At 40.0% G+C, this 26,114-nt stretch overlaps 1 protein-coding gene across 3 annotated transcripts in view; it reads right to left on the bottom strand.

Moving 5' to 3' along the window:
- LOC125915634 (zinc finger protein 677-like) overlaps positions 1-18,666 on the bottom strand; it is a 36,235-nt gene extending 17,569 nt beyond the window's left edge. For 2 of the 3 annotated variants that reach the window (XM_049621567.1, XM_049621566.1), the window contains exons 1-3: positions 18,624-18,666; positions 15,828-15,889; positions 12,946-13,099 (exon numbers count right to left, since the gene is read on the bottom strand). In XM_049621567.1, the coding sequence (XP_049477524.1) occupies positions 12,946-13,099; positions 15,828-15,842 (169 nt within the window). In that variant the 5' untranslated portion in view covers positions 15,843-15,889; positions 18,624-18,666. Of the gene's footprint in view, positions 1-5,953; positions 7,636-12,945; positions 13,100-15,827; positions 15,890-18,623 lie in introns of those variants that run through there. The other variant, XM_049621565.1, reaches the window with a different exon arrangement.
- Positions 18,667-26,114: the final 7,448 nt, after the last annotated feature.

The raw sequence follows: 26,114 nt of genomic DNA, 5'->3' as shown, positions 1-26,114 counted from the left end.
AGAGCTTTCCCCCTGGGATCAGGAATACAACAGGGATGTCCACTCTCACCACTGTTGTTTTAACACAGTGTTGGAAGTCCCAGCATCAGCAATCAGACAACATAATGAAATGAAAGGCATCCAAATTACCAAAGAAGTCAAACTTTCCCTCTTCACGGATGACATGACACTCTACATGGAAAACCCAAACACTCCACCAAAAAACTGCTACAATTGATACTTTAAATCAGCAAAGTACCAGGATATAAATCAATGTACAGAAATTGGTTGTATTTCTCTACACCAATAATGAAGCAACAGAAAGGGATATCAAGGTATTGATTCCATTTATAATTGCACCAAGAACTATAAAGTATCTAGGAATAAACTTAACCAGAGATAAAATATCTGTATGCTGAAAACCATAGAAAGCTCATGAAAGAAACTGAAGAAGACACAAAGAAACAGAAAAACATTCCAGGCTCATGGATCAGAAAGAACAAATATTGTCAAAATGTCTATACTACCTAAAGCAAGCTTCACATTCAATGCAAACCCTATCAAAACAGGACCAGCATTCTTCACAGAGATAGAAAAAAAAGACCTAAAATTTGTACAGAACCACAAAAGACCCCAAGTAAGCAAAGTAATGTTGAAAAAGACATCAAAGCCAGAGGCATCACAATCCTGGAGTTTAGTCTAGCTTACAAAGCTGTAATCATCAAGACAGTATGGTATTGGCACAAAAACAGACACACAGACCAATGGAATACAAGAGAGAACCCAGAAATTGACCCACAAAAGTATGGCCAACCAATCTTCGACAAAGCAGGAAAGAGTATCCAATGGAAAAAAGACAGTCTCTGTAGCAAATGGTGCTGGGAGAACTAGACAGAAACATGCAGAATAATGAAACTGGACCACTTTCCTATACCATACACAAAAATAAATTTAAAATGGATGAAAGACCTAACTGTGAGACAGGAAACCATTAACATCCTACAGGAGAAAACAGGCAACCTCTTTGACCTCAGCTGCAGCAACTTCTTACTTGACATGTCTCCTAAGACAAGGGAAATAAAAACAAAGATGAGCCACTGGGACCTCAACAAGATAAAAAGTGTCTGCAAAGCAAAAGAAAACAATCCACAAAACAAAAAGGCAACCTAAAGAATGGGAGAAATTTGCAAATGTCATACTGGATAATGGGTTAGTATAAAAAATCTATAAAGAACTTACCAAACACCTGAAAAACAAATAATCTAGTGAAGAAATGGGCAGAAGAGATGTACAGATAGTTTTCCAAAGAAGACACCCTCCCATGTCCGGAGTCCGCTTATATTCTCTGCCTCATGGTCCCTTTCCTCCTTCTTCAAAGCCAGCAAAACAGCATCTTCAATCTTGTTTACCTCTATCATCACTTCACCAACCTTTACATGAGTAACTCTACCTGCATTCTTATAAAGACCCTCGGGACCGTATCACATTTACCAGATCATCCAGCATAATCGCCCACCTCATGATCTTCACCAGAGCACATCTGCAGACTCCCTTACAACATTACAGTAACACTCCCAGGTGATAGGCACGAGGACATGGCCATACTTTGGAATGAGGGTGTTATCCAGCCTACCACAACCATGATGTCTTCTGCAAGTAGCTACACTATTTTATCTTTTCTCTCTTTACTTTTGTTTGCATCTCTTCCCTTACTTCACTGACTAGAACTTATAAAAACATGTCAAATATCAGTGGTGATAGTGGACATCCTTATCTTGATCTCAGTCTCTGGGGAAAAACATCCCATCTTTCACCAGTAAGTATGAAGTTTGCTGTAAGATTTTCACAGGTGTTCTTTACTGAGTTGAGGAAATTTTCCTTTCTTCCTAGCTTTCTTAAAGTTTATAGCACTGAACTGTATCAAATGTTTTTCTGTATCAATTGACAGGATCCTGTGGTTTTTCTTGTCCAGCCTATTAACATGATGGCTTATATTGACTGGAATTTGAAACTGCCTTCTGTCCCTCAAATAAATCTATCTAGTCATAGTGTGCAATTCTTTCTGTGTATTGCTGACTTCTGTTAATATTTTGCTAAGAATTTTTGCACCTTCATTTGGGATTTGGTTGGTAGTTATCTTCCCCACCCCTACCCCACCCTTAATGTTTATGTGTGGTTTTGGAATTATGCTAATACCGGCCTCATACATTTAGTTGGGAAAAGCATTCACTCTTCTATTTTTTGAAATAAATTGTGGAGAATTTCTGTTAATTCTTTGTAGGTTTGACAGAATTGCCTAGTGTTGCTGTTGTGACTTTGTTGTACTAGTATTTATTAGGTAGAGTCCTAGATGTCAGATGGTGAGCCATGGTTCAACAGATTATAAGGGAAAGTAGAGAAGTTTATTACTCACAGATCGTGGGGGAGCTCTTCTGCACACCTATGGGGGCTGTGTGAGAAGATTAAGGCAGGGTGCAGGCAGAGATCTCTAGGGCAGGACCAAGGGCGCATGCCTTTATTAGGGTCCCTCAAAGGAATGCTTTGGGGTCCTGAGCTCAGGCCGCATTGGTCAATTCAAACCAAACAGAGCACGGTTTTGGCAAGCTTTTGGAGGTGGGTGGGGAGGGTCTTGTCTACAGGGCACAAGGGGAAGACTTTAGGAGATGGGGAAGAATTCGGGGTCCCTCCTTTCCATTTCTTTTCTGAATGGGAAGGTTTATTGAGTTTTTTCTATTCCACTATATGTTAGGAATGAGGACTCTACATAAGGGTCTCAACCAAGAGGAATTTCATGAGACTGTTACGAGACCCTCATGTGTGACCATAGTCACATTTGGGTAGAATTTTGTTTTTCTTTTGGGACAAAAGTATTTTGTGTGAAATACAAAGAAGGGACAAATGATTTCTGATAGAAGTTGTACTATCATACATTTTAATATTTCCAATTAATTATCACCCTCTTGTGAGAGTATATGTCTCTGCTCTTTGATATCAACTTGGCCACTTGACTTAGGCAACCCTTCCTTCTTGTTGAGGGGATTATACTTTCTTCCCAATTAATAGACAGCTTGACCAATGTGAGTAGACCAATGTGAGCAGACTGACACATTTTAATTGCAAATGGAAACTTTAAAACCTTTGTTTGGTTCTTCTAACCCTCTCTTCTCCCTGGTGCAAGAATGGTTATGTCCCACATAGACTTAAGTTCTACTGTGAATCCCAGACTCAATGACAGAACGAAGGAAGAGGTGAATAATGATAGATGTGATAGAAGGAAGAAATAAATGTTTGTTCTCATAAACCCATGAGAATTCAAGGATACTTGCAGAAAAGCTTCTGCAAAACTGACTAGTTCTTTCAGTCACTAGGTATTGATTTTGTCTACTTGTACTATTATGGAGAGAAGCCTGAGAGGCCCCTCCCTAGGCAGTAGTTGTAAGTTCACACTGTAAATTACTATCACCCTGGCCCCACACAGTATGCATCATAACAAAGTAGCCACCATTCCTGCTTTTCTCTAGCTATTTTCAGAACTTGAGAAGTCTACTCTGCTCTCCTGAGAAAGCATCTTTATGTAATAAACATTCTGTGAACACTTAATTGTAGGGAGTCGTCATTCTTTACATCCAAACATCCTGTTCCAGTGGAGTAAGCACAAGTGCAACTAGCAAAAAATGTCTTAGAGGGTAAATATGTGAGATTTCTAGTCATCAAAAGATTCCCATTGTGTATGTCCATTCTTGACAGTAAACTCATGAAGATTTAGATTTCCAAATTATTTCCCTGAGCACTCCAGCACAAAATATAGACTGTGTTACCTTTATCCTTACCTCTGAAACTCTTTTAGTTCCTAATACTTTTCATATGCCTATGACTTTTATATTTTCATTTATTGTAAAGGTACAACACACGGGTCTCATTTCAGCACAAAAGGCAGTTAGAAATATAATCATACAGTGTATATTCATGAATGGGAAGGCAGGTTGTAGGGGGGTGAGTTTGAAATTGCATTGCTATGGTATTTTCATTAGAGCCAAAAAAATCATCTGGGATATACTATTGAGTGCATAACTCTCAAATTCAACTTATGAATATTTATTTCCAAAACTGTAGGTTTGAATCTAACATGGAAAAGAATTGTTATGGATCGCATTCAACCTAGAGAGCCCAAGGATGTATTATTAGTATTCATTATGAAATGCCCCAATGAGTTGGGATGCACTTGGGCTAAGAGAAGGCACATGATTCATTCAGCATTACACAAAAGCTTTCACTCACTAAGCGTTTCACTCACTATGAAACACAGGGTATCCTAAATACAATAGTATCAAAATGGAATTTCAGTGGCCAAATTTGAATCTTTCACAAGCACACTACTTTTAGGTTTTTGTTTTGTTTTTTCAGAGAGAGCATGAGTAGGTGAGAAGGGCAGAGAGAGACGATCTTAAGCAGGTCCCACATGCAGCAGAGAGCCTAACAATGCGGTTTATCCCACAACCCTGAGCCGAAATCAGGCCGGACTCTCAACATACTGACCCACCCAGGCGCTCCTACTTTGTTTCTTTTGATTAAAATCTCCTCTAGAACTTTCCCTTCAGTTTCCAAACATGAGACTGATTTTTACTCATCCATGATACTCAATAGCTATCACCTTTCAAAAGAGGGAAGACCATCATTCTCCATCCATTTTTCTACCACACATGCCATCCCTAGTAACCTATCATTCTCATGTGAAAATCTCATTCTTTCAGTGTGCCAACCTACTGTTTCATGATCACCTGACAGAGAACCCTTCCCTGTAATAAAACCAACAAAGCCTCTCAATCATACCAACGAATCTAGAAAAGGGGCTGTGACCACAGAAAACATGGCAATTCAGATAATAGTTTTTTACATCTATTTCTGGCCACTCCTCATGCTCTCAAATTTATACTAAAACTTATCTTAAAATTAGCATCCTAGTTCTTCCAGGGTATATACTATTACTGAACCCGACCTAATCAAACAGGCTCCTTTCACCTGACTGATCCAGGATTCTCTGAGACCACCACAGTGGACAAATGAAATGCATGTAATTAAAGTATAACATCAGAGGATTCCAAACTTAAGGTTATAAATCATCAATAATAATGTAGTCTCAAGGAACATCAAACGATTTAGAAAAAAAGTTATAGGGGTGCCTGGCTGGCTCAGTCGGAAAAGCATGTGACTCTGCACCTCAGAGTTGGGAGTTTTAGCCCCTTGATGGGTGTAGAGTGGAAAATAAAATCTTTAAAAAAGATTTAAACAGAAGATGATTAGGTCCTTCCACAGATACACTTGTTCCACTGAAACACTTCATCTCATGAATTTAAATAATTCTAATTTTCTGTGGAATTTAACATCTAAGATTGGTTAATGCTGTAAATAAACCTAGTTCCCCCCCTAGTATGAATTTTCTTACTGTAGTCCTTTCAAAGGATTGGGTAAACAAATGATCACCTTCATTACGTTTGTAATGTTTCTCTCCAGTATGAAATCTTTGGTGTTTCCTGAGGTAAAGACCATGACACACTGGTATGGGTTCCATTGTATGTGAATTCTTGCAACCACAAAGTTGTACATTTATCACTGAAAGACTGTACCTCTTAATCCCATTCACTTATTTTTATCCCCTTCCCCAAAGTTGTACAATTTTATAAAGTTGATCATACTCATTACATTTGTAAGGTTTTTCTCTAGCAAGAATTATGGTCGGCAAGCTATGAGCTTTGGATAAGCCTTGCCATACATTCCATTTCTGTGCTTTCTTTCAGACATTTATATTCTGATACCAGGTGTGGTGTGAACCCTGGTTGCAAACTTTGCCACGTACGTTAGTTTCATATGGTTCCTCTCCATGATGGAATCTCTGATGTTGAGTAAGGCCTGAACACTTGCTCATTTTATTTGCAAGGTTTCTTTCTCCTATGAGTTCTTTGATGATCCCCAAAGCTTGAGTTTTGAATAAAAGCACTGCCACACATAATCAGATTTACACTGTTTCTTTTCACTATGTATTTTCCGAAACCTAGTAACTTTTGCAAATTGACTAAAAGCTGTGCCACACTCATTACATTTATAAGGTTTCTCTCCAATATGGATTTTCTTATGCTGAGCAAGATGTGAATGCTCCGTAAAGGCTTTGCCACACTCATTACATCTGTTTCTCTCCAGTAGGAGTTCTCTCGTGACTCTAAAGGTCTGAATGTTTGATATAAGCCTTATTATATTTATTACATTTATAAGATTTTTCTCCTGTATGAGTTCTCTGATGTCTCCTGAGGCTTGAACTTCGGATAAAATCCTTGTCACACACATTACATTTGTGTGGTTTCTCTCCAGTATGTATTTTCTTATGTGTACTAAGGGTTGCAAAATGGGAAAACGCTTTGGCACACTCATTACATTTGTAAGGTTTCTCACCAGCATGAGATCTCTCATGACCCCAAAGGTCTGAACGTTTGATAAAAGCCTTATCACATTTATTACATTTATAAGGTTTTTGTCCTGTATGGATTCTTCTGTGTTGAGTAAGATTCGAACGCTCAGCAAAGGCTTTGCCACACTCACTACATTTGTAAGGTTTCTCCCCAGTATGAGTTCTCTCATGACACCAAAGGTCTGAACGTTTGATAAAAGCCTTATCACACTTACTACATTTATAAGGCTTTTCCCCTGTATGAATTCTCCGATGTGCCATAAGGCTCGAACTTTGGTTAAAAGCCTTGCCACACACGTTACATTCGTGTGGTTTCTCTCCAGTGTGTATTATCTGATGCCTAGTAAGGTTTGCACATTGGGTAAATGTTTTGCCACACTCGTTACATTTGTAAGGTTTCTCTCCAGTATGGATTTTCTTATGTCGAGTAAGATTTGAACGGTATGTAAAGGCTTTATCACAGTCATTACATTTGTAAGGTCTCTGTCCACAATGAATTCTCTCATGACTTATGAGGTTTGAGCTTTTGCTAAAAGTCTTCCCACAGTCATTGCATTTGTAAGATTTTCCTCTAGTGAATGCTGTCTTGTATTGTGCAGGTAACAAAGGATATTTAAAAATCTTCCTAGATTTATTCCAAATGTTTTTGGAACTGGGAGGAACTCTTTGAAGTGGTGAGACTGAGGAACCATTGCTGACAGACTTCTCAGTTGGATTACATTCATACATTTTCTCCTCACTGTGAAATCTCTGGAGTTCAGCCAGATGTGCCTGCAGACTTAATCCAATTCTATTTTCCACGCAGTTTATGTACTGGTTTCCAGAACCACTTCTGTTACCATCCCGTTTTAACAAAGTCCTTGTAAGTGGCTCATCATCCATGAAATACTGGTATGTATTATTTCTTACAGAAACACTCTGCTTTTCAGGAAGAGTAACTGAGGACTGATTAAGTTGCTGGTCTTTTCTACAAGTGAGATTTTTGTCTTGGGTCAAAGGCACTACTTTGTAATTTCTTGCATCATACTCCCACTGACTCTCTAACTTGTGCATATTTTCCCAGACTTCCTTGAGATCAAAATCCTTGATGCCATGACTTTCATTTCTCTCCAGTATTATTAAGTGGTAAAATTCTCCTTTATTAATGTTCTCTACTGGTGATAATTCCTTGACTGTAAATCCAGCAGAAGGGCTTCCTATCAAATAGAATTGGAAGGTAAATATTTTCTACTAAATTACATAATTACACACCAAAATAGCACTTTATAGTGACCATAGGAAGTTTCTAAAGCATGGCCATCAAACACTACTGTAGTATACATTTTTAAGTTTTCTTTTTATAAGTTTTTCCATATTAATAGTTTCTCTGATCTTAATGTCATTTTTCCAAGCATACAGTATACACTATCCATATTTTTTGGCCATGTAACTGTATAATGAAATACTTCATGATTAAAGAGCTCATCTATAAACTGGCTATTTTACAACTGTGCATACAGTCATAGAGATTTCTATCTTCCGTAATTCTTAATCTTTAAAAAATGTGTGTTCACCTGAACCTGATATTTCATAATTTAGTGAATCTCAACATGTTTCATTTCTCTTACTGTGTGTTCCTTATGGAATGCAAATTGTCTTTAGTTCTCAAGGAAGAATTCTTTAGAATTCCAGAGACTATTATTTTGTGTAACTGTGATTACTCACTAACTTTACCTGCTAGAGCTACCAATTTTTAGATTGTAATATACAAGTTTCTTAAAATATCTTCTTTCTTTCATCATATTCTCATACATTATTAAACACACATTATTATTAAACACCAGATCAAGTTGCAGTCTTCAGCAACTTGTACTGTGTATGAAGAGGGGTCCTTCTGCACTGTGGGGAGGAGCATATCACGTGGAAACTTAGGTGCTTTGGTGCTCAAAACTAATATACCTGGAGTTACCAGTATAGTTTCTTAGCTCAATAAAAAATCTGAGGAAAGGCCAGGACTTGGATTCAGAAAAGCAAGAGTGAAGCCCAAGGAGTTTCAGGCCATGTGGCGACCGTGCTTGTGCTTGCACATTTATGGGAACATGGTTGTGTTGTAAGTTAAACGCCTGACCTTGGTGAAAGGAACTGATTTAGCAACAGGCATAATACGGACTCATCCTGTAAGAATGTATAGTATTGGTATGAGGTGAAAGTGGAAAATATCAAAAAGGAGACAGTATGGTGTTATAGGAAGAGTGTAGACTGACATCTGTTTCAGCATTTGTTTTGAAAAGTATCAAACTGAATAGCCCATGAATTCCATTTCTAGGTACTCAAGAGAACTATTTAATATATACATGTTCCAGGAGACACATACAATAATTTTTTTTTGAAGTTTATTTACTTAGAGTAACAGGGAGAGTGGGGGAGGAGCAGAGAGAGAGAATCCCAAACAGGCTCCACACTGTCAGCACAGAGCCCAGTGCAGAGCTCAAACTCTTGAACTGTGAGATCATGACCTGAGCCCAAATCCAGAGTCAGATGCTAAACTGATTGATCCATCCAGGTGCCCCAAAATAATGTATTATTATATAAAAAGCTATGGCAAATCAATTTCATGATATTTCTGTGACTAAGGCAGTAACTTTAAAAAACCACAAAAAAAGTATGTTCTCAAGATATCATAAATTCTCAGTTTAAAGAATGCCATAGATTTAGTTGAGGACAATGTGTGTTATAACAATGATCTGTCACTCCACATGTATGGGAATGGCCAAAATCCAGAACACTAACACTGAATACTAGTGGGGATATGGAGCAGTAAGAACTCTCATTCACTGCTGGTGGGAATGCAAAATGGTACACCACTTTGGAAGACTGTTTGCAGCTTCTTAGAGAATTAAACATACTCTTAAATATGATCTAGCAATCATACTCCTTGGTATTTACACAAATAAGTTGAAAATTTGTCGACATAAAAACCTACACACAAAATAGAAAAATCTAAAATTTTATGCAACCACAAAAGACCCCGAATGGCCAAAGCAGCCTGAGAAAGAAGAACAAAGCATCACATTCCCAATTTCAAACTCCCTGATTACAAATCTGTGGTAATTAAAACGGTATGGTATTAGCATAAAAATAGACACATAGATGGACAGAACTGAATAGAGCGCAGAAATAAATTCACAGACATGGTCAATTAATTTACAACATAGGAGACATAACTATACAATGGGTAAAGTACAATCTCTTCAATAGATTGTTTGTGATAACTGGACAGCTACAGGCAAAAGCATAAAACTGGACCACTGTCTGATACCATACACAAAACTTAACTCAGAATGGATTGAAGACTTAAATCTAAGACCTGAAACTATAAAACTTCTAAAAGAAAAGAAAGGGTCTAATGAGGTCTTTGACACAGGTGTGCAATGATTTTTTTTTTTTTTATTCTCGACACCAAAAGAAAAATGAACAAAAGCAAAAATAAGTGGGACTACATCAAACTAAAAAGTGTCTGCACAGCAAAGGAAACACTTTTTCAACAAAAAGACAACCTACTGAATGAGAGAAATATTAGCAAATCATGTATCTGATAAGGGGCTAATGGTCCAAACATAGCCAAAAAAAAGCTCAAATGATCCAATTTAAGAAATGGGCAGAATATCTGAATAGATACTTCCCAAAGACCTAGAGATGACTAACAGGACCATAAAAAGATACTCAACATCAGTCATCATCAGGGAAATGCAAGTCAAAACCACAGTGAGCTATCACTTCACACCTATTAGAATGGCAGTTATCAAAGACAAGAAATAACCAGTGTTGGTGACAAGGTGGACAATTTGTGCACTGTTGGTGTGAGCCAAAATTGGTGCAGCCAGGAGAACTACTGTGTGATCCACCAATTCTACTTCTGAGTATTTATCTGAAGAAGACAAAATTACTAACTTAAAAAGACAGATGTGTTCTGATATTCACTGTAGCACTATTTACAATAGCTGAGATACAGAAACAGTCCAAATGTCCATTGACGGGTGAAAGAATAAAGATGCATATATACAACAAAATATTATACAGCCATAAAAAAGAACAGAATTTTGCCATTTGTGACAACATGGATGGATCCCGAGGACTTTACGCTATAAGGAAGAAGTCAAAGACCAATACAGTATGATTTCTCTTGTACGTGGAGTCTAAAAAAATCAAAACAACCCCTTTTAGATACAGAGAACATATTTGTGATTGCTAAAGACAGGAAGTTGAGGACAGTGGCAGAAATGGGTGAAAGTAATTAAAATGTTAAAAAAAAAAAAAAAACAAAAAAAAACAAAAGAGGGATGCCTGGCTGGCTCTGTCTGTAGAGCATGCAACCCTTGACCTGGGGGCTGTGAGTTCAAACCCCATGCTGGATGCAGAAATTACTTAAAATCAAAACTTGCTGCTGCCTCTTGAGTGCTTAAAGCAACCAAAACCAAAACCAACAAAACAAAAACCACAATCCAAAATTTATCAATATGATGACTTTGCATATACCAGGAATGCAATAAACATCTGTGGAATGATACATGTTTTTCCTACAGAAAAGCTAACTAGAGATGTCAGTAAGCTGTGCTATATTTCAACTACATCTAATTTTGGATTTTCACTTTTTGGAATTATCCACATCATGACTTCCTCCTAATTAATGCACAATGGCCCGACCCTAAGAAGCCAGGATGGCCCAGGAAAGAGATAAACTTTAGCTCTACTTTATTAGACAGATACTACACTTTGTTTATCTCCTGAGAAGTTCTCCCAGGGAAACAAAATGGAAATGGAAAGTGAACAGGTCCTGGGGTCTGCACTACAGAGGCCTCACCTCTGACCTGTATGGAATGAGAACCAACAGGGATCAGGGAAAAGACTTCTTAGGGACAGCCATCCCAGTTCCTCTCAAACCACGGCACCAGTATGGTCAGAGGGGCCAGGTAACAGTGTTGTAGGTCATAACAGTGGGAGTTTAGACATGTACACATTTGATATATACATTTGAATAACAGAAAGAGAAGTGTGTGTGGGTGAGGAAGGATTTCCTTTGAAAGCTTACAAGAAATAAACTTGTATTTTTCCACAAATCGTTCCCAAACAGTATTTACTGGAGCAGCTTACTCTCTGTGCACCTGAGCTCTGACTTGTGCTCATACCCCAATACATTCCCACCTGTCTGGATGTTCCCCTATCTTCACTTCACTTTCCACAGTCCAGCGCTCTTTCCCTTCTTCCAAAATGGAGATGATATTCAGCTCAAGAAGAGATTTCCGTTTATAATGAAAAACAGAACATGATCTGCTTTGTTCTTCCAGAACACATTTCCAGCTCTTTGTTCAGCAAACAAGAAAGGACATTCAGTATATGTGGGTGTAGAAACATATTTCAAAACTTAGTCAACTACCTACCTAAATGCTTAATGGGTATTTTAGGTATGCAGAGATCTGGTTCTCTTGCAAGAACTACTAAACCAAAAGCACAAGGGTAAGACCACAGAATCAGATATTTTAAAAAATTCGCCATAAGGTTTCCTTTTTTTCCCCAACTTCATTGTCTCTGAGCCGTATCTTTAAAGATGTCCGTGAAATTTGACTTTACTAAGAATTTTCAAGGTTTAAAATTTTTTTTAATGTTTTTTATTTTTTAGAGAGACAGAGAGAGAGAGAGAGAAGGCATGGGCAGGGGAGGGGCAGAAAGAGAGAGAGGGAGACACAGAATCTGAAACAGGCTCTAGGCTCTGAGCTGGCAGCACAGAACTCGATGCAGGGCTCAAACCTGGTAACAGTGAGCTCATGACCTGAGCTGAAGTCAGACACTTAACTGAGTGAGCCATCCAGGTGCTCCAAGAATTTAAGGGTTTTAAATCCTATTCCCGACTCCCAGATTTTTATTTAAATTCTAGTTAGTTAACATGTGTAATATTGGTTTCAGGAGCAGAATTTCGTAATTCATCACTTACGTATAACACCCAATGTTCCTTATCACCAGTTCCCTTAAACCTTAAGGGAGCAGAAAACCTTAAGGTTTTCTGACTGCTAATGTTCTGCAACTACCTAAATAAGCAGGAATGCAGAACTTCTGAAGAAAAGGGAAGTTGGAGTCCATTTGCTACATTATGAACCTTTCCATTCTCAATAAAAAGAGCTGCAATCATTCTCTTAAGAATAGGGATTTGAGGGGCGCCTGGGTGGCTCAGTCGGTTAAGCATCCGACTTCAGCTCAGGTCACGATCTCATGGTCCGTGAGTTCGAGCCCCACGTCGGGCCCTGGGCTGATGGCTCAGAGCCTGGAGCCTGCTTCGGATTCTGTGTCTCCCTCTCTCTCTGCCCCTCCCCCGTTCATGCTCTGTCTCTGTCTCAAAAATAAATAAACGTTAAAAAAAAAAAAAAATTAAAAAAAAAAAATTAAAAAAAAAAAAAAAGAATAGGGATTTGAAACTCCTATGATCACATCAGGGGCTCTCAATAGAAAATGCAAAGACATAAAAAGTTAATTACCAACTTCTGGAGAGAAGTTATCCTCATCCAGGGAGACCAGGTTCCTGTAGTTCTCCAGCATCACGTCCCGGTACAAGGCCCTCTGAGCGGGGTCCAGGCACTCCCACTCCTCCTGAGAGAATTCTATGGCCACATCCCTGAATGTTAACCATCCCTGAAATAAAAACACATTTCACCAAGTAGACACAAAATTAGAGAAGCAGAGACGTGTAAAGACCGACTTGGCTGGAGTGAGTGCCCTTTGATCCGTGCAAGATAATTTTGAAGAGCTACAATTAACATAAAATTAGCCATTTTAAAGAACTATTTTGCCATTTTAAAGTACCACTTTGTGGCATTTAGTGAATTCACAGTGTTGCACAAACATCACCTGTCTAGATCAAAAACATTTTTATCATCCCCAAACGAAATCCTTTACCCATTAACAGGCGCTTCCTATTCCCCAGTCCCTGGCAACCACTGATGCTTTTGTCTCTATGGATTTACCGATTTTGGGTCTTTTCATGTAAGTGGAATGATATCAAAAATGTGACTGTTTGCATCTGCCTTCTTTCATGCAGAATAATGTTTAGGGTTCATCCATAATATAGTATGTATCAGTGGTACATTTCCTTTCCTCTGTCTGTAGAGTATTCCATAGGACTGACCATATTCACTCAACTACTGATGGGCATTCGGTTGTTACCACATTTGGCTGATGTTAATAAGTTGCTATGAACTTTCAAGTGCAGTAAGTTTGGATATCTGTTTTCAATTCTTTGGGATATACACCTAGGAGTGGAATTACTGGGTCACATGGTTTAATACTTTGAGAATCGACCACACTCTTTTCCACAGCAGCTGCAATAGTTTAACAGCAATGTGCTGTGATTCTAATTTCTCCACATCTTTACCAACACTTATTTTTTGTTGTTGTTGTTTTACAACAGGCATCCTAGTGGGTGTGAAATGATAACTCATTTGGTTTTGACTTTGCATCTTACTAATGACTACTTTCATTGAACACCTCTTCTTGTGCTTGTTTCATTTGTATATCTTCTATGGAGAAACGTCTATTAAAGTACTTTGACTATTTCACAAATTGGGCTCTTTGTATTTTGGTTGTTGAGTTGTAGAAGTTCTTCATATATTTCTAGGTTCTGCGCCCTTACTAAATTTGTGATTTGCAATTATTTCCTCCCTTTTGGTAGACTGTTTCACTTATGTGATAACGTCCTTCAGCGCACAGACATGATTGTGATGATGACCTATTTATCTACTTAGTCATTTTCTCTTTTGCTTTTGGTATCATATATAAAAATCCACTGCCAACCCTAAGGTCATGAAGATTTACCTCTATGTTTTCATTTCGGGGCTTGAACTCACGGACCATGAGATCATGACCTGAGCTGAACTCGGACACTTAACCAACTGAGCCACCAGGCGCCCAGAGCTCCAGAATTTCTATTCCATCCCTTTATTATAATTTATATCTCTTTACTGATATTTTCTATTTGTTGAAACATTGTTCTCCTACCTCTTAGTTCTCTTCCACATTTCCCTTTAGCTGAGGATGTTCAAGACAGTTGATTTAAAATCTTTACTAAGTGGAATGCCTGTGACTCCTCAGAAAGACCATCGTTAACCTGGTAATCATGCTTAAGATGTACAATCTTAAAATATCCTTAGATATCTGTAGTGAAGTTGGCCTGCTCAGAAACGGTGACCATGGCATTCTTCAAAACAGTAAGAGATTGTAAAGGACCCATGTATCTTCATTTAGAGAATGTTCCAATGAGGGTCTTTTTAAAAAAGCGGTTACCTCTATGTTCACTAACAAGAAAACAATTTGAAGACATGTAGTATGTAAATGTTTCAATTTGCAGAATAAAATATCAGGATAAAACATTTACTGAAAAATATTTTCTAAATCACATTACAATATATAAATCCACTTTTACAAGATTTGCAATAAAGAGAACATCTGTTGCCAGTGAAGACAATCAGTGATGGTGGAAGATATGACAGGGAAGGGGATATTTTACTACTGAGTTTCTAAACTGCATCACTGTATGGAATTGAAACCAAAAAAACATATACACTAGAGGGGTTTATACCAACAACAAAAAAAAACCACTTAAAAATAATTTGCAAAATGAAATTGAGCAACATCCTCTCTGATGACAGAAGTTCTTCTCCTATGTCTGGCTAAATTATAAACATTTTTATCTAAAAGATCTGTGGCATAAGGGTTCCTAAAAGAACACCATGGTCTTTATGAGATGGATGTGCTATAAATAATTTAAAAAACATTTACTGTTAAACAAATTTGTTGAGTCTACAGTTTAAATCTATGTTAACAAAACAAAACACCCTCTCTATTCCTTATTCCTAGTTTGAACTTCCCATTCTAGTCCAAAGTACTTATATTTTGGAGTCAGAAGCACACTGACTCCCTTGTTTAACATCAAAAGGCATTTGTAGAAACAAAGGAAATTTCCCCCATCAGTCTTATTTTCCAGGGTTTCTCAGGTACTTGTGCACATTAATACATCACTTACATATATAATCTCTTTAATTCTGGTTTATATGACCTGAAAGGGCATCTAGAAGGAGTCTCTGAAGAATCCTTACTACCCAAACTCATGGACACCACAGAGCCCACTCCCCATCTCCAGTCCTTGCTTGCATAGAAAGTCCTTTACAGCATGACCACCTAAAAGGGGCATCTTCCCAAGTTCCACGTCACTGGGTCACAGTGAGATGGAATCCGAATGGAGATGAGAGAAGGCCCTGGGTGTGAGTAACATTGTAGGCCAGATACCTCTGAGACAGAGAGTATTAACAAGTCCAAAATGTAATATTTTAGGAAAAAGAACAATCAACAAAATTATGACTTTTACCTGGAAAAGAGCCATTCCTCCTTTTTTCCCTCTTCTGGTCTTCTTTCTCAGGTAAGTTTATACTGTGTGACAAAAAGTATGTTGTTTAATGTTTAGAATCAACATAACCCCTTCCTCTACCACAATATACATTTGGTGAGAGTTGTAATGTAGGAGAAAGACAGTCCTTTGCTGCCCATTGCAACAGGAGGCATGCAGGGATAATAAAGTCCTATATAAATTCCAACAAGTGTATTTTTCACCCATTTCTTCAGGAAGCCCTCCCCTGCTCAAATACACTCCACTGCAACTACATTGTCCTCTGTCTGTCTGGCACTTGACCAAAAGGAATTGCCTCACTCAAGTTCTGGGCTCCTCCCAGCATACAATGACTGGTTGACACAGGGCATAAAAGCCTGTCCATTCCATTAATTTGGAACAACACTTAAGGGCCACCCCAGCTCCAGAATGCCCTGGTAACTACACTGAGTTTAGATCTTTGTCCTGATGGTGATGGGAAGCTGTAAGAGGGTTTAATGTCAAGAGATGACACAATCAAATTTTTAAGCTTTAGCTAGGATACACAGAGAGGGTGGGGCTGACAGAAGCAAGCCTCTGTCTCTGAGACTATGCTCCTGCCTCTTTCTTAGTGGTTTTCATTATTTTTGGAACTGGGTCACATTGAAACTCTAATGATAACTGCACACACTCTCCAAAAAAACTGCCAAACACACACCCAATTTTGAAAATCATTCCAAGCATCTTATTAGCTCAGGTTCAGAATTCTTGGTCTATTGTGTCATGTTAAAGGTGAGTAAAATGGGGGTCAGAGGGGGAAATACTTTATGAAGTTACCCTTAACAAGTCTGAGTTGGGTGAGCAGAACTGGGTATAAGTAAATTCTGAAATGGTGGCCTTGACATGTTTAAGTGGAAAGGGCCTGTCCTAATTCCAGATCATGACCTTTCATATTCCTGAACAAGAAAAGCTTCTCTTTCATGGGTGTAATCAAACCCAAGCATTTAATTCCTCTTTTCCAGAAAAACTATATGAAATTACAAATAGTTACAAGTCCTGGAAAACACGAAAAAGGGTCACCTGTGGGGATGAGGTCTGAGCAATCTCTGTATTATGAACAGATGGGCTCTGCTGGAACAAAGTTGCACATTAATCCAGACCACCTTTCAACATGTGTACAGAAAAGACAAAGGGGGGACGCCTGCGTGGCTCGGTCAATCAAGTGACCAACTTTGGCTTGGGTCACTATCTCGTGGATGATGACTTCGAGACTCGCGTTGGGCTCGGTGCTGACAGCTTAGAGCCTGGAACCTGCCTTGGATTCTGTCCTCCCTCTCTCTCTGCACCTCCCCCACCCACACTCTGTGTGTGTGTGTGTCTCTCTCTCTCGCAAAAATAAACATTTAAAAAATGTTTTTTTAAATAAAAAGAAAAAGAAAAGACAAAGGGGACTTGAGGGGAACATCTACCTAGTTGGAGACTTCAGCTCAGAACTAGGAAATTTAAAAGATCACTTAAGGGAAGAAGAGAACTGCTGAATATTAAATTAACTGGCTGAACTAGCTTTGAGTGTTAAAAGATTATCAACATCCTTAACGGATGTGTGATGAAATACTATAAAGTTATTTGCCAGACATCCAAGAATACTTCCAATATATGAGAGTAGAAAGCGTGTAAAACTCATGAACAATAAAATTGAGGTAGAATAATTTCGAAATTAAAAAGCTATCCAATGGATTCTGAGATTAAAGCCAAAACAAGTGTGGGGATAACATCAAGTTTAGAAAAGAATGCCACGAGCCACAGAAAAAAGGGGGGACAGAAACAGTACCGTTAATAATGGCCCCTGTAAAAAGCACCATGTGGTTACAGAAAGTCTTCCCTCATTGACTGACTGAGCTAGGCCTCTGCCCTCTAGATGAGGAGGGGTTGCAAATGGCATTATCTTCCGATGCAATACTTAGAAAGGGCAGATGCCTCAAACACCAGGTGTCCCAACTCGCAATCTCTCCTGCATAACTGGAACAATTCACCAAATTTTAGATTAATGAGGTCATAGGGCCACAAATCAGTACGTCACGACGTAACATCCCATACCCAATCAATTCAGTACTCACCAGGGTTTGGGTCCTGTGCTTTGTCCCAGACCACTCACTACGTGTTTTGTTCTCTGTATAAGTCTCTCTGTGTCCTTGTTTCTCCTCAGTCTTTTTGTCCATTTCCGTTTCCCTCCCTCGCTATTCCTCCTTCAACCGTGTGACCCCACTCTGCTGCAGCCTCTGTTTCAATCCCCGCCGTTCTTCCCACACTTTCCGACTCCGCAGATTTCTTCTGCGTCTTTCCCCGCCGTCTCTGCCCCCACTCTGCCCTCCCTGCGGCGGCGCGAAGGGCCTGCATCCACCTCCTCAGTGACGACTGTGCCTGACGCGGTTGGGGGTGGGGGGTGGGGGGTGGGGGCCGGGGGGAGACTCGGGAGTCAGAGAAAGGTTCTGAGCAGGAAAATGACCGGCAAGGTAAATGGGGTCTGTAAAGGCCAAAAGCAGAAAGGCTGGGCCCCAACGTGCCTCAGAGAGATTTTAACCGGAAACGAACGCAGACGCCCGTGACCCGCACCGACTGACTGGGCTCGGAACGTCTTATGGCCACGCCGCGAGAGGCGAAAGGGACGAACTCCCAGCGAGAACGACGAGTGGGTTCAAGGATTCTACCTTGCCAGGCGACCCCCGAAACCTGGCTGTGAGGAGGGGCCTGAGGAGCGCGAGCCCTGGAACCAACCAGCAAAACGGGAGACTCACTCACCCGAGCGCGCCCCTTCTCTGCTCGATCCGCTTCCGGGTTTGCGGGAAAGCACTCTGGCGCGTGCGCGGCGGGGCGGGGCCGAGGCGGGTCGAGGGCGTGGCATGTGGGACGGGGCCGAGGCGCGGTGGATCCCGCCCCGCAGGCCATCCTCCTCCGGGTTTCTGCCGGTGCGTCCTTCCTGCCCGGCGGGTTCGCGTCGTGCTTTTGGATTCCTTCCAATCCTCCTGGTGTCGTTTGGAGCCAGGCTGGGTACAACCTTAGGGGAAGGGTGGGCCGCTTCTGTTGGGAGCGACTGTGTTTGACAAGTTGAGCCCGGTGCGCAGGGAAACATTTGTAACGAGTGGTGGAGACGCACGCCAGCGAGGGAGGCGGAACAGCGCGGGGACCTAGGATCGGGGATCCTCGTGGGGCGAATGACACCCACCTGACAACTCGTTGTTTAATGTACCAAAATCCGGGGTGGTCAGTGTGGGTGTTGGACGCTAGAATGAGACATGCAAAACTCTTCTGTGAGGGTGAGCCTCAGTGGCTCAGTAGGTTAAGCCTCTACTTAGCTCAGGTCATGATCCCCGGGTTGTGGGGTCAAGCCCACCATTGGACTCTGTGCTGACATCTCAGGGTCTGGAGCCTACCTCGGATCTGTATCTCCCTCTCTCTCTCTGCCCCTACCCTGCTCGCACTGTGTCTCACTCTCTCTCAAAAATAAAATAAACATTAAAAAAAAAAACCACACCACAACTGTTCTGTGGGGAATGTGCAGCTTGGTATTAACTGAGCTTTTCACTGAATTGTCACTTCTGCTCTCCATTCACTGAACTCCGTTCCCTGGCGTTCCCCTCCAGGCCCTGGGCTGTGGGGGCGGAGGGCTGGCACGGTGCTTTAAAAGAACAAACATTTCTGCCTCTATGGGTGTGCATTAATTTCTCTCTCTTTAAATTTGATATTCGAATCCACGCCTCTCGAGATGAATTATAAATCCAAACGCCTTTGAGAGCTACCATATGACACCTATATTTTGCTTAAGCCATTAATTACTAAATATCACTGCAATTCCAATTTTGAGGATCCTTGTTCTCAGTTATTTTGGACAACTATTTTTCACTTGAAAATTAAAATTTTAAAAAACGTTTATTTATATTGAGAGCAAGGGAGAGAACGCAAGCAAGGGAGAGGCAGACAGAGAGAGGATCCCAACCAGGCTCTGGGCAGAGCCCCTGCCCCTACTGGGGCTGGATCTCACAAACTCTGAGATCCTGACATGAGCCACAACCCAGAGTCCGAGGTTTAACCAACTGAGCCACACAGGTGCCCCCAAAATTCAATATTTTAACTGATCTTTTTGTTTTCTGTTTCTGAATGCTTGGTACCAAGGGCAGATAACGTAGCTTCTAAAAGGTGTACTCTTTCAGAGATATTTAACTTTTCCTAGTAGTGACGAAATACTGGTTTTGAAATAATTCCAGAGACATGTGATAAGGATATCTATTCTATATGTGAATAATACAAGCAAATTGTAAAACTAGGTTTTCACATTTTCAGTAGTATCATATCCACTCTTAATAATGTCTAATAGGAAATATGCAAGTTAATAGCTCCTCTTCTGTTTCCTGTGGAAATTCTGAAGGAGGTGATGGCTGCATTTGCTTTTCACATCCTATTATGTGACTGCCCCCTCCAGTGCTTAAATCTCTGCAAGGAGTGAATGAACAAATGACTACATATTGTTTAACAGTTTACAATAGTTTATAGGTATCTTGTCATTTTAGAGGGTTGTGTATTCCTTCTGCAGCGTGCAGAGATGACCCTGGACACAATAAGGTCAGGGCTCCAGAGAACAAAAGGGCTGATTGTTAAAAAAAACATGGGGTGATTAGGACAGAGGGGTTCAGCACCCACCAACAGGGATTTTCAGAAAGAGCCAAATGAAATGAAAAGGTGGAAGAGAGAGCTTAAAACGATACAAAGGTGCTTATCAAGACAAGCATGCCTTGGGTAACCCTCACCTCCAGGGAAATTCTGAAGATGTTGTTCCTGTGAATGTGCTGGACCACTGCTTATATCTTAAGAGCTTGAACACTATGGAAATGCTGGCCCAGATCATGAATCCTAAATGGCCGACAGGAAGGAAGTTAAAAGTAAGGCAAACGGTGATTGTGTGATCTTGTTATTCAGCACCCCCAGTCAAACTTCTTTGTGATGTTTCCACTGTTCATTCTCAGTCACAAGAAGAGAGAAAGTGGTATTTACCCCCACGGTTAGGATCCAGCCGCTGATTGTTAGAGAGGCACGCAGACCTTTTATTTTAAGTTCTAACATCTTGGAGTTTCTGGGACCATCGTGATGTTCTGGAAGACACTCAAGAAGCAGGTGGAACCAATAGATACACCACTGGCAACTCTGAACATACAAAACAATATGCATCAAAACTCATTGAGGACGTTTTTCAACCCAAATCTGTTGCTGAGGGACTTCTTTAAAGACGATAAACCAGGAGCGCCTGGGTGGCTCGGTTGGGCGTCCGACTTCACCTCAGGTCATGATCTCCCACTCCATGAGTTCGAGCCCCGAATCAGGCTCTGCTGACAGCTCAGAACCTGGAGCCTTCTTTGGATTCTGTGTCTCCCTCTCTTTCTGCCCCTCCCCTGCTCATGCTCTGTCCCTCTCTGTCTCAAAAAAAAAAAAAAAAAAAAATTTTAAAAAATTTTTTTAAAAAGACAATTAACCAGAGGTTGGGCACAGTCAGGTGCTTGAAAAGCAGGTCTTAGGAAGGAATTTGACCATTTTTAATTATTTTTTACCATATAGACTTCTCTTTTGACCTTTACCCCGCTGTAGGATGTGAAGAATAAGACCATTTATTATCATTTTGATTGGAATTCTCATTTCCCAAATACTAAGCATTAATGATGTTATCCCTACTACAGTTTTTGCTGGTTATTAAGTTTTCTTATGCACTTTGGCATACTTCTGAATTTTTAATGTCACTGATGTAATAGTCTGTTCATAAATAAACATATCATAAAAATAACAATACTCATTTTGGTGTTCTTTTCTTTACAGTTTTTGTGGCTATTCTTATTTGTTCTTTATTCTGTAAGATCTTTGCAGTAACATTGCTAGTTCAAAAAACTAACTGAGGGTATCTAGGTCAGGACCGAATTAAACTCATAAATTAGATGAAGAAGAACTCATCTTTTTATAATATTGAGTTTTTCTACCCAAGAACATGATGTAAATTTACATTCATTTATTTCTACTTTCATATATTACAGGAATGTTTTATTGGTTCCCCCATATAAGTTTTACACATTTTTGTTAGATTCATTCCTAGTTAATTTCATATTTTAAAGCTATTTATTTATTTAGAGAGAGTGCAAAGGCAGGGGAGAGGGGCAGACAGAGAAAGAGAGAGAATTCCAAGCAGGCTCCATGTTCAGCAAGGCGGGATCCCACAACGCTGGGATAACTACCTGAGCTGAAATCAAGAGTCAGGCGCTCAACTGACTGAGCCGCCCACGTGTCCCTATTTCATTTTATGTTGCATTTTTTCATTAAACGTTTATTTATTTATTTATTTTTGAGAGTGTGCACACAAGTGGGGGAGGAGCAGAGAGAGAGGGGGAGACACAGAATCCAAAGCAGGCTCCGGGCTCTGAGCTGTCAGCACAGAGCCCCCCCCCGGGGCTTGAACCCAGGAATCTTGAGACCACGACCTGAGCTGAAGTTGGATGCTCAACCAACTGAGCTACCCATGCGACCCCATTTTACATTACACTTTTGTAATTGCAGGCCCTGCTACTATAACTGGTAAATGATTATTTGTCATACATAGGCCATTGTATAAAAATATCCTATGTACAGGGGCGCCTGGGTGGCTCAGGCGGTGGAGCTTGCAACTCTTGATCACAGAATCGTGAGATTAAGCCCCATGTTGGGTGTAGAGATTACTTAAAAATAAAATCTTCAAAAAAATAGCCTATGTACAAAAAGGCTATTGTTTTTGCATATCGGTATTATATCCTATTATCTTACTGAATTATTTCTCATAGTGAATTTTCTATTGTGTTTCTAGAGGTATGCTTGTATCATCTGCAAACATAGTTCTACATCTTTGTTTCTAATTCCTCTGCCATTTTAAATTGCCCTGGCTAAAATTATGGAAAGAGCCTAAATGTCCATCAACTGATGAATGGATATGGAAGATGTGGTTTATATATAAATGGAATACTACTTGGCAATGAGAAAGAATGAAATCCTGTCATTTGGAGCAACGTGGATGGAACTGGAAGGTATTATGTTGAGTGAAATAAGTCAGTCAGAGAAAGACAGATATTGTATGTTTTCACTCATGTGTGGGTCTTGAGAGACGTAACAGAAGACCATGGGGGAAGAGAAGGGGAAAAATAATAGATACAAACAGAGGGGGAGGGAAGCAAACCATAAAAGACTCTTAAATACAGAGAACAAACTGAGGGGATGGGGGGAGGGGAAAATGGGTGATGGGCATTGAGAAGGGCATTTGCTGGGATGAGCACTGGGTGTTATATGTAAGCAATGAACCAGAGGAATCTACCCCAAAACTCAAGAGCACACTTTACACACTGTATGTTAGCCAAATTTGACAATAAACTATATTTAAAAATAATAATAATAAATAATAAAAATATAGATACACACATCAATTGCCCTAGCTAAACCTCTAATATAATGATAAATGAATACAATGGGTGATCATGTACTTTTTTTTTTTTTAATTTTTTTAACATTTATTTATTTTGAGACAGAGAGAGACAGAGCATGAAGGGGGGAGGGGCAGAGAGAGAGGGAGACACAGAATCAGAAACAGGCTCCAGGCTCCGAGCCATCAGCCCAGAGCCCGACGCGGGGCTCGAACTCACGGACCGCGAGATCGTGACCTGGCTGAAGTCGGACGCTTAACCGACTGAGCCACCCAGGCGCCCCGTTCATGTACTTTTTTTACTGTGGTTTTTCTGGCCTTAGTGGACTATCTTTAGGGCTTCCCTAAGAGCAAGAACAGGACTTCGTTTTATCAAGTTGGAAAGATCCTAAAGAAATTCCTAATTTTGAGTATTTTGATTCCACATTCTTCCATGTTGAATTCTTCCAAATAATATTTTTGTAACTATGAGTAAGTTTCTTGATTTATCTTCACAAATATGATGAACTTATATTAATGAATTTCCTAATAGTGAGTCATTCTTGAATTCCAGACATAAATTTCACTTGGTCATCATATTTTTAGATTATTTTCAGGGGTTTTGCCTATATTTATTTTACATGGTACCATATCTAAGCAGATGTGAGATCTTTCTGTGGCAGTCTTTTTGGTACCAACTTTAGGATGTTTTAGTATCAGAATTTTATTTGACATAAAAAGATAATTTGGAAATTTTATTTCTTCTCTGATGCTCTTGAATTGAGTAAGTAGCATTAGCTTATCTGCTATTTAAAAGAATGGAAGAATCTGGGTGCTTTTATTTGTGAGGGACTCTGATAAATGTCTTCCTTTTCTCTATGAATATTAGTCTGTTTGGACTCCTTATCTTACTGAAATCAATTTTGATAAAATGTATTGTCCTAGAGGGGCGCCTGGGTGGCTGAGTCCATTTAGCGACCCACTTCAGCTCAGGTCATGATCTCATGATTTGTGGGCTGGAGCCCCATGTCAGGCTCTGTGTTGACAACTCAGAGCCTGGAGCCTACTTTGGATTCTGTGTCTCCCTCTCTCTCTCTCTCTGCCTGCTCCCTGCTCACACACACTCTGTTTCTCTCTCAAAAATAAATAAGCATTAAAAAAAATTTTTTTAAATGTATAGTCCTAAAAAATGTCCATTTTTATATAGGCTTTCTAGTTAATTTGTTTTGAGTTGGGGAAGTGGGACAAATATTTTTAACTCTCATGTATTGACATCATGTTCTTTATTTGCATTTATTGAAGATTTAAAATGTACTGCAGATATTGAAGAATTTTTAAATAGAAAAATCCGGGGCGCCTGGGTGGCGCAGTCGGTTAAGCGTCCGACTTCAGCCAGGTCACGATCTCGCGGTCCGTGAGTTCGAGCCCCGCATCAGGCTCTGGGCTGATGGCTCGGAGCCTGGAGCCTGTTTCCGATTCTGTGTCTCCCTCTCTCTCTGCCCCTCCCCCGTTCATGCTCTGTCTCTCTCTGTCCCAAAAATAAATAAAAAACGTTGAAAAAAAAATTTAAATAGAAAAATCCTTCTTGAGTCATTTGTAGGATTCTTTCTCTCTGCCCATAAGTTTTAAATGGTGGTGGTACTTGGGTGTGAGGAGTAACAAAGAATTAGACTGGGGTAAAAGAAATTCTCAGGGAAGCACAAAATCCAATGAGGCACGTGTGCTTCTCGGCTGGTCTTTCATGGCTCAGACCTCAGCATTTCCTCCTTCCATGGGACACCCTGTCTGCTTGCAGGAATAATGGAAAAGGAAGAGTCACTCTCAAACACTCCAACGATCCCTTTGGCTATGCTCACTAGAAACTTCTAATAGATCCTGGTAATTAAAGACTTTTTCAGAACTGTTCTCAGTTCCCCAAGTGTTAAATTATCATTGTCACTACAGCTGACATGATGACGGCAATTCTTTGGGGAGGTGAGGTCTCAGAATCACTAACCTCTATCTCAGGGTTTGGCTTCCTCCCTCCCACACATGCTTTGCCTGCTACTTTATACTCAGCCTCCAGACCTGGCAGCAGGAAGGAGTCTGCGAGAATCTTCTAGTTTAGTGTGAGACCACAGTCTCTACGGTTGGGAGATGCAGCAGGAATCTGCTGAGCATAGGTGAGCATATCTGGGAAAAGAATCTTCCGGCACAGGCTGAGCTTGTGAGAGAGACTGCTCAATCAGTGCATGACTGCTGCTAACATAATTTAACAAAATCCTCATTGACGGGGTTCTTCGTGTTTGATCCAAGTGCGCTCAGAGTCTGAATTTTAAGATACTTCAAGATTATAATTTCAGGGGGCGCCTGGGTGGCTCAGTCAAGCTTCCAACTCTCGATCCCAGCTCAGGTCTTGATCTCAGGGTCATGAGTTCAAGCCCCGCACTGGGCATGAACAGTCTACTTAAAAAAAAAAAAAAAAAAAAAAAAAAAAAAAAAAAAAAAAAAAAAAAGATTATACTTTAGGAACTTATCTGCTATTCAATCCCATGAGCAAGAGTCAGAGATATTTTCAGGAGCAATATTGTGAGCCCTGTGAAGGCATGTGCATGTGATAATGAATATGATGGAACCAATTGAAATACCTGATTCTCAGCAGAAACAGTGTGACTGAATGGGAAGTGCTGAAAATTATTCTTCTATAACTTGAGTTTTGTGTGCTTAATGGAGACAGTAAGTGTGCCTCTCCTGAAAATCTCTGTGGACTATTGATCTGCAAGACAATTTTCTTTCCTGAAATTAGGAAAGATACTTTAAGAAAAAGCTAATGTCACCACAGAGGGATTTAAAGA

The sequence above is a fragment of the Panthera uncia genome (assembly GCF_023721935.1).
Source record: "Panthera uncia isolate 11264 chromosome E2 unlocalized genomic scaffold, Puncia_PCG_1.0 HiC_scaffold_19, whole genome shotgun sequence".
Lineage (NCBI taxonomy): Eukaryota > Metazoa > Chordata > Mammalia > Carnivora > Felidae > Panthera > Panthera uncia.
Note: the sequence above shows the minus strand (reverse complement) of the source record. Positions and strands in the feature narration are given on the sequence as shown.